We start from the raw sequence: 9,319 nt of genomic DNA, 5'->3' as shown, positions 1-9,319 counted from the left end.
TCTGGCATCTCTGCTATGAAGAGAGAAAGAGGGTGTCTGCTGTTAGTCTGCATGAAATTTAAAGATGGTGACAAAATAAAGAAGCAGTTTTTGTGCAAACAGATGGGTTTAGGTTTAACTCACTCTTTATTCTACAATCCTTTTAAAGCTAATAAACCTTTGGTCAGTGGTCATAGCTTCTTGCTTCTATGCTTAAGCTCAATGATCAGCTGTTAGCCAAATTTGGCCAAATATTAACAGGTCAGTCTCATTGCATTAGGAGCTATTGTCCATAGCCTGAAAAGACTGAAAAGCGGCGCTGGTTTTTCATGCCTTGTGGGCTTTTTGTGTACTGCTTTTAAGAGTGTAAGCGTTTCTGTGTGAGGTGAAACATTTCTCATTGGCATTTCTGCACTTGTCGGGGTTTGAATTAGGCCTGGGTCCATTTTAGCTACATGCTGGCACATTTTTAGGCATTAGAAAATGTTACCTTTAAAATGTCATAGATTTGTTTTGGCTTTACAGTTTTTTTCTGTTAAAAACTTTTTCATTTGGGTGTTTAAAAAAAAGTAAACAGTGGCTGAAACACCTACCAATGATGCAGTCTGTCAACTGCCTTGATTTTGAGTTTTGATGTAGGACTGTAATCAAAGTTTTACATAACTGCAGAACCATGCATGTTCATCGGCTGTTATATTTATATTTAATTTTTTAAAAATGTATTTTAAGCTGAAGTGTAATTTGTCAAATTGTGTTATTAATGTGCGATTATCATCCTCATTTTGACCTTTCGATCCCATTTCTGAGCAAATATGAGCCAAAAAGAGCTTCCTTTTCAGCACCACCTTTCTCCACTCAGAGGTCTTCCACAGACATAAAGCTGATATCCATCTCCTCGTGTGACTGTGGGGAAGACACGAAGGAAGAGGATTTCTCTAAACATTGAACTGTTCCTTTAAAATGAGCAGACTGCCGTTTTTATCTGATCGAGACTAAAGATTCACTCTGCTGACTGAGGAAAGACTGTGACTGATACAAACACACACCAGCATCTCTCTCTCTCTCTCTCTCTCTCTCTCTCTCTCTCTCTCTCTCTCTCTCTCTCTCTGTGTGTGTGTGTGTGTGTGTGTGTGTGTGTGTGTGTGTGTGTGTGTGTGAATATTAGCTGTGTATCTTGTAATTTCCAGAGGAGCTGATTCAGACTCCTGCAGCATTTTTCAGCTGCTGGTAATTAGTGCATGTTGAGACACAGAGAATTATCTGCTTCAAAGTCATTCATGAGGCTGATAACTGCTGAGTGTGTGTGCCCGTGTGCTGTCAGTTAGCTGAATTGCCTCGATTAAGCAGCAGATTATCAGGATTTTCTAATTATTAGGGAGTAATTAAGAGTGAGCTGAGGATTATCAGACCGAAACATGGAAACAGTGAAGGAAGAAAACATTCACATGCATTAATACTGAAACAGTAAAACAAAGAAACACTAACACAGCACAACAAAGAGTTCATCATTAAGTCTGGATTTGGCAAACACTAGCAAATCTGAAGGATGCACAATAGCACAGGAAGGGTCTAAAAATAAATGTTTAACTGTGGGGTTGTAGGTTCAGTTACAGGTAAAGTGAACCAAAATCAGAATTAAGGAGGCAGTCTGAATGAGTTGCTAGGTGATTCAACGGATTTGTCATCATGTAATCAATGATTCAAAAGTAGAAACTGGGGATGAAAAAAAGACTAAAAAGATAAATGACAATAAAAAAACAACAACAAAATAATGCAGCTTTAATGCAGATGAGATTTTGTATATTCAGTACTACAGCAACATGGATAACAGTTTTAAGGAGGGATTCTAAATGGTATAATGACAGATTTAAAGCAAGCCAATTTCATCTTGGAATACCCATCGATTCAAAAACTATTTAGATGCTAGTGATTCAGAAAGAAAGATTAAAAAATGGAAGGAAGGGGAAGGTGAAATAACAAAATTATTAAAAATTTAAAGATGTTGGGATTCAGTATGGTTCAGTAAACGAATAGAAATAAAAATGCCTACTGGACTGCATAGGTTAATAGTACAGTTTGAATTTAAATTAGGCTAACGAAGGATAAAAAAGGATAGTTAAGAATAAAAAAAATGGTGTAATCAAAAAATTAAAAACATAAAATTAGAGATGGGATTGTTTAAAATTTAAAACCATTTAAAGGAGGAGGTTAGATGCAGTAAGAGACTACAGGTTACAGACTCAGTTACAGTTACAGGAGTCAAACTGAGGAGTTAAAACGAGTGCAGTAAGAGAGTACAGTTTGCAAATTCAGTACTACACGTATCAAAAAAGAGGTGAGGGGATTATAAATGTCATGACGAGACATTCAAAGTAAGCTAATGAAGGATTCGTCAACATATAAACTAGTGTTGAAAAGAAATACAAAGTAGGGATTCAAAACAGCACAATAAAAATACAAATACAGAGGTTGAGTACTTCAGATGGATTGACTCAAAGTGAGATGAAGGAAGGATTCTGAATGGCACAATTAACCTTTTTAAGTAGGCTCATCATAAAACAGCTGATTCAAAATCGTTAGAAACCAAAGATTGTAAATTGCACAGTGAAAAGAAAATACCAACTGGAGAAAGAAATTGGATTCAATACAATAGAAACATCTAAAATGGGAAGAAGGTGGGATTCCAAATGGCATATTATGAGTTCAAATAGAGAAAAATGTAATCATCTGTAATCAAATTAATCATTAGTAAGTTTAAATGGAATAGTGAGACCAGCATAGGGCTGAGAACTGAAAGAACGGGGTGATTCCGTATATAAACAAGGGAGGACTCAAACAGTCCTCAATGAATGACAAATTGCATGAAGGAGGGAATCAAATGGCACAATTAAATATTTAAAACAGAAGGTACAGAGGGCGACTACAATGGCAAATAAATAATTCAGGATGGTAATTAACAGGGATGACTAAAGTTAGAGCTCAAAGTGGCAAAGTGAAAGCATCAATAGAGGTTCAAAGCGGCAGGATGATTGATTCAAAAGAGATTCATGATGGAAAATGGAAATGAAATGAAGGAGGAAGGATTTGAAAATGCCACAATGATGGATTAACAATGGCTTAATTAGACATTTGAAAGCTCAAGCATGAGAATAAAAATGGATTTTGTTCTGTATTAGAAAAATGGGGATTCACAATGGCACATTGGGAAAATTGGAAACTTAGTGGTCAGCAGTGTGGTCAAACGTCTTTGTTAGGCTGAGGAAGACGGGGAGGCTGAGGAGGAGGAGCAGGAGTAGAACATATGATGTGTGTGATATCACCTTTTCTCTCCTGCTGAGCGAATGCTTCACTCTGATGTTTTATATATAATTAAAATGTTTTCTGTACAGGCAAAAGGGTCCTAGTTGTCCTAATTGTAGCTCCACCCTCCTCGTTATTGTACCAGGGAGGAGGAGGAGAAGGTGGGGTGGGGTTAATGGAGGAGTTAATGATTAACATGGAAGCTCAGTGCTTTAATTGGATATTTCAATGTGTACAGAGGCGAATGTTTATTATTCTGCAGGAGGAGCGAGAAACACGGCAGTTAGTTTGGGGGATTTTATTAAGATGAACTTAATGAGTCAATTTGGGGTTTATAGAGAAGGAAGTGGGAGGCAGAGTTTTATTCAGAGGTCTCCACAGAGCCTCACAATCTATTTGTTGGGAAGATATCAGTGCTTGCTTGCACTTCATTAATGCCTACACACAAGTGGCAGCTTTTTAAATATTTTTTAGGACAGTTTTTCTAAATAATCCCTACCAAACTCAAACATTAATTCCAAGATTTAAAATATCTTCACTTTTCCCAAGAGCATTGTCTTGTCATGCAAAAAGATGGACAAAGGAGGCCTGATTATCATAAAAACTAAAATAGGCTTATCTCATGTAACCACAAGTAAAAATGTAGGTTAAGAAACACACGATCCAAAGGTTTTAATCTCAGGATCAGTGAGTGTGCTGAGCAACACGTTCAACAAAGCTGGGTTTTCTTTGTGTTAGCTGAACAAACATTAAAGCCCCAGTCACAGAAAAGGGCTAGTACAATGGTGGTAACTTTTTTTTCATGTAATCCAGGCTTCTGGTCTCTGTTCACTCTCACATAAACATTTAATGAGGCACATCGGTCAGTCCACTGATTGAGCGTTGCTCACTACAGGTTATAAAATGTGTGATTTAAAAGAAAGATATTAGACATATAACATGACATATAGACTAATGATCTAATCATCTCTATTTCAGGCAGAAAAGCACCTAACAGAAAGGGCCTGGCCCACTTAAGGTCAAGCATGCTGTAGGGCTGGGGTAGAGTTAATTTGAACCCAAATGCTTCTTGAATTTATGAAGTGCTAATTTTTTTTTGGTTTTTACAGTTTAATTTAAGGAAATAGGAACTGAACTCGAAGGTTGTTTTACAGAACAGCCCATCTTTTAAAGATCTTTCAAACTCAGACGTGAAGTGTCATAGTAACTCCTCTTCTTTCTTTGTGTCTCTCTAGAGTTCCTCTGTTTACCAGCCTCAGGGTTATCACCGCCTTCATCTTAATCCAGACAACAAACCAAAAACCAGACCTCCCACAGCCCAAACGTCACCCGTTCTGATCCATTGTTTCCGTGGATGATTGCTTCAACCTTCCTGTTGTGGAGCCTTTTTTTGCACTTGACATTTCTAAACATCTGGAAACAATTTTTTTTTCCAGAGTCACAGTAGCAACAGTGGGAGCAACAACCACAGCAATAATGACACAATACCAGCAACAATGCCTCTGACATCGGAGGCTACAGTAGCAATAAGTGGAGCCTGAACCAGCTTGAAGCAACCAAAGCCTTTAATCCTCTCTCTGTGCAAACTTTACAACAAGCATTTCTTTTATTGCAGTTTTTCTTTTTAATATAAAGTAGATAAAAAAATAATAATAAAAAAAAACAGAATGTACTTAAGAGCAAGTCCTTCATAAAGACCCAAAGTCAGGTTGCAAACTGCTGGACGGCTTTTGCTAACTCTACTAACTTTCATTTTTTGCTCTTTTATGATTTTGGTTCCTTTGTGGTGTCATATGTCAGCTTCAGGGGTTTTAATGAAATAATGAGAATTTACAATTATATGAAATAGAACAATTACTTATTTAAAGACAAATTTTATACCTTCTGAGAACATATGTGTACATTTTCTGGACTGGACTGGAATAAATAATTATATTCAGAGTCATGTTTGTCTTTTTGTTTTTCTCTGAGCATGGAGGCTGTTTCCCCAAACTGAGGCTAAATAGGTCAGATATCTGGAATTGAAGGGAGCTGAAGAAGGTTTACAGTTAATAACACTGTGCAGACCTCCCCCTTCTTGATATGTAGTGGTATTTTCGCCTAGCATCTAAACATTTGTTTTGCCTGAATGGTCACACACCTGGTCTCACATGAAAATCTCCTTCTCTGAAAGGATCTGCAAAGAAGGATGGGATAAACCTCTGTAAATCCCGCTGTGCAAAGCCAGCAGAGACGTTCCCAAGAAGACTGAAAGCTGTAATTGCTGCCAAAGGGATTTATATCAACTACTGAATTAACAATGTGGAATCTGATTTTTGAATCATCTGAAGTTTTATTTCACTTTAGCTGTATGCGGTTTTCAGTGTATACCGACGGCGTAAACCTATACAAGTAGATTTTAGTGCCATCCCTCTAATTTCACAGTAAGGAGTTAGCAGATCTGGGGCCTTTATCTCTTGGTGCTTATTGCTGTGGCAGGTAAATCAAGGTACAGCCGCCAGGAGGCTCCTGGAAATAAATTATGAGGAAAAACCTGGGATGAGAAGTCATTGTTGGAGCTCAAAGAAAAGTTAAGTAATCAGCGGGTAGTTTGTTCTGTCAGACATTTGGCACAAACTGCTCCCAGTCCAGATGTTGGAGTCTGTGTGTGATTGTATTGGTGTTCGTGGTGTTTGTGTGTTAAAGACAGAGTGAGACAAACCAGCCTGCCAGTTCTGCCCTCATTTGCATCTGCTAATGGCTCCATGATGCCGGTTTCTGATCACTGCAACCACACATTTAAAATCCTGCTTCGGTGCCAGATGCTCCTCTCTCCCTCTGCCTCGTTCAGGGATTCCTGCTTCCATCCTGTAACAGCAGCTCCGTCCGTGCTCCGCATGAGAAAACAGCAGCTGAGGTTTGACTGGAGGCAGGAAGCAGCACCAGTAATGATGATTTCAGGTGATAAATCTGGATTTATGCTCAAACTTTACAACCGTGAGCATGCCACTTTAAAACCATGAGCATTACTGTGCTGCTGCTGTGAAAGCTTCCTGCATGTGTAGGAAGCTAGCTGCAGACTTTTGCTTCTATTCAGGCACAAGAACACTTCAGTCAGAGATGCTTACAGCACAGTGAGAGGTTGTGAAAAGTCTCTGTCTTTGAGGGGGCTCCTGAAGAATATGAGAGCATGAAAACTTCATATCATAAATAGAAAAAGCTTAACACATCCAAAGAGGATGTGTTAAGCTTTTTCTATGTTTTATGTTTGAGAGGGAAATGCTGTGTGCTGTAAATGTCCAGTCTCATGTTCATACCTACAGCACATCCTAGTAGTATAAATATCTGTTCCATAAAGGTACTCTGGTCTCTGGTGAGAGCCTCAAAATGATTCAAACCATCACTGACCTTTCCAGATATCAAATATGAAATTTTTAACTCTTTAAAAGTGGAAAATCTTCACTTTGAATACATGGAATCAATGTAGAGCAAATATTTTTAATGTGGATTTAAAGGAGGTGAAAGTCAGAATACCTCTGATATTCACTGGAAATGTTTGTACTCTATAGTAAATGCTGCTGCTGCATGTCTGGGAACCATAACCCTTTTACCTTATAACCTGAGAGGCTGGAGGAGGGTTCACACAATGAAAAAGAAACGTTTTGGATTTTAGCCATTTGGAAATTTATAGACGCGAGTCCAGACTTCTAACTTTTTCCTCTGAAAAAACTCAAAGTTGGTGCAGAGACCAGAGAACTAATGTGATGTTGCACTCACCTTTGTCTTTGTCAGGACTCCGTTAAAACTGTTAAAACACTGAAGTATCTCCAAATGGTTAGAGTCTCCAGTTTGCTGTGCTTTCAAACTTAAACTTTCTTTGTTTGTACTTTACCCGCCTCAACAGCCAACACCAGATACATTTCCTGACACAACCATCAAGGAATTTGATCTCCTTCCAAGCTCAAACAAGGGACCTCTTGCTTGTTGGTCACATATGGCAAACATGTAAACCACTACAACCCCACGCCCTTCAAGAAACAAACAAATAAAGAAATGCCCATGCGGGCAAACAATAGATCAGTGTGGGTAAACTGTGGGGCTGTGTGGGCAGGGCAAACCCCCACATATCCCATATCACTTAACCATAATTTGGGCCCACAGGACTAAGCTTACTGTGGGGCCTGTATGGGCTAATCCATGGGGTGTGAATGAGTGGTCCTAAAGTGCCCCAAAGGGCAAAACTGCTACAGGCCCTGTGTGGACACACTCAACTGGGGCACTTGTTGGATAAACGTGGGTTTGCCCCATCTACAGAGCCCCACAGTTCACACGCAGCTACCTACTGTGGGCCTGTGTCGGCACGTTTGGGGTTGGGTGCAATATATGCCAGGCGGCGGCTACTTAATGATGAACTCTTTGCCCTTGGTGAGAGGTGGCGGGTGGGTATCCTAGTATTCCCTCGGCTTGCTGCCTGTTGGGGGTTTTCCTGGTGGACGAGAGTTTTGTTCCCTGCGCCTTTGGGTTGGGGAACGGGTCCTGACTGTCGTCTGCGCTTATGCATCAAGTGGTGGCTCAGAGTACCCAGTCTTCTTGGAGTCCCTGGGTGGAGTGCTTGAGAGTGCTCCACCTGGACACTCTGTTATCCTACTGGGAGACTTCTATGCTTATGTGGGCAACGACAGTGAGACCTGGAGGGGCGTGATTGGGAGGAACGTCCTCCAGGATCTGAAGTCCACAGTGTTTTGTTGTTGGACTTCTGTGCAAACCACAGTTTGTCCATAACAAATACCATGTTTGAACATAAGAGAATCCATAAGTGCACGTGGCACTAGGACATTCCTGGCCGCAGGTCAGTGATCAATTTTCTAATCGTATCGCCAGACCTGCGGCCATATCTTCTGGACACTTGTGTAAAGAGAGCGACTGAGCTGTCAGGATCAGGTAGCGGGGGAAGATGCAGGACAGACTTGGAAAGTGACTGTGCACTGGGAACGCCTGGCAGAGGCCCTGGTTCACGAGATCTTCAATGCAGACCTTCGGCAGAGCTTTAACACCATTCCGAGGGAGACTGGGGCCATTGAGTCTGAATGGACCATGTTCAGCACCTCCATTGCCAAAGCCATTGCACTGAGCTGCAGCCGCAAGGTGGTTGGTGCCTGTTGTGGTGATAACCCCTGAACCAAATGGTGGACACCAAAGTTGAAGGGAGCTACCAGGTTGAAGAAGGAGCCCTATCGGGCTTGGTTAGCCTGTGGGACTTCGGAGGCAGCTGATAGGTACTGACAGACCAAGCGGAACACGGCTCAGGCAGTGGCTGACGGAAAAACCCTGGTGTTGGAGGAGTTCGGAGTTTGGAGTTACCTTTGTCATCGATTCTGTTGGTAATTTTTATGGACAGAATTTCTAGGCGTAGCCAGGTGGCAGAAGGCTGTCACTTTTCTTGTCTCAGAATCTCATCTCATCTTTTTGTGGAAGTTGTGGTTCTGTTGGCTTCATCAGGTAATGGCCTCCAGCTTGCACTGGAGCAGTTTATAGCCGAGTGTGAAGCGATAGGAATGAGAATTAGCACTTCCAAATCTGAGGCCATGGTCCTCAGCCGGAAAAAGGGTGGAGTGCACACTTCAGGTCAGGAACGAATTCCTGCCCCAAGTGGAGAAGTTCAACTATCTCAGGGTCTTGTTTATGAGTGATGGGAGAAGGGAGCGGGAAATCAACAGATTGATGCTGCGGCTGCAGTGATGCGGACGCTATACCGGTCCATCGCGTTGAAGAGAGAGCTGAGTGTATAAGCAAAGCTCTCAATTTATTGGTCATTCTGCATCCCTACCCTCACCTGTGGTCATGAGCTGTGGGTAGTGACTGAAAGAACGAGATTGTGGATACAAGTGGTGGAAATGGGCTTCTTTCAAATAGCGAGGAGTTTGGCCAGAAAAGAGCTGCTGCTCCTCCACACTGAAAGGAGCCAGTTGAGGTGGTTCAGGCATCTGATAACAATGCCTCTGGGTGAGGTGTTCCAGGCATGTCCCGGTGGGAGGAGACCCCGGAGCAGATCCAGGACATG

The 9,319-nt window shown here is 41.3% G+C and overlaps 1 protein-coding gene across 2 annotated transcripts in view; it reads left to right on the top strand.

The window, feature by feature from the left end:
• The window catches only part of mbd2 (methyl-CpG binding domain protein 2), a 29,602-nt gene extending 24,382 nt beyond the window's left edge, over positions 1-5,220 (top strand). Inside the window, exon 6 of one of the 2 annotated variants that reach the window (XM_039999977.1) lies at positions 4,515-5,220. In XM_039999977.1, the coding sequence (XP_039855911.1) occupies positions 4,515-4,617 (103 nt within the window). In that variant the 3' untranslated portion in view covers positions 4,618-5,220. The remainder of the gene's footprint in view (positions 1-4,514) is intronic. The other variant, XM_039999976.1, reaches the window with a different exon arrangement.
• Positions 5,221-9,319: the final 4,099 nt, after the last annotated feature.

The sequence above is a fragment of the Simochromis diagramma genome, unplaced genomic scaffold (genome assembly GCF_900408965.1).
Source record: "Simochromis diagramma unplaced genomic scaffold, fSimDia1.1 OVJJ01000596.1, whole genome shotgun sequence".
Classification (NCBI taxonomy): Eukaryota; Metazoa; Chordata; class Actinopteri; order Cichliformes; family Cichlidae; genus Simochromis; species Simochromis diagramma.
This window is presented reverse-complemented; position numbering and strand designations above follow the sequence as displayed.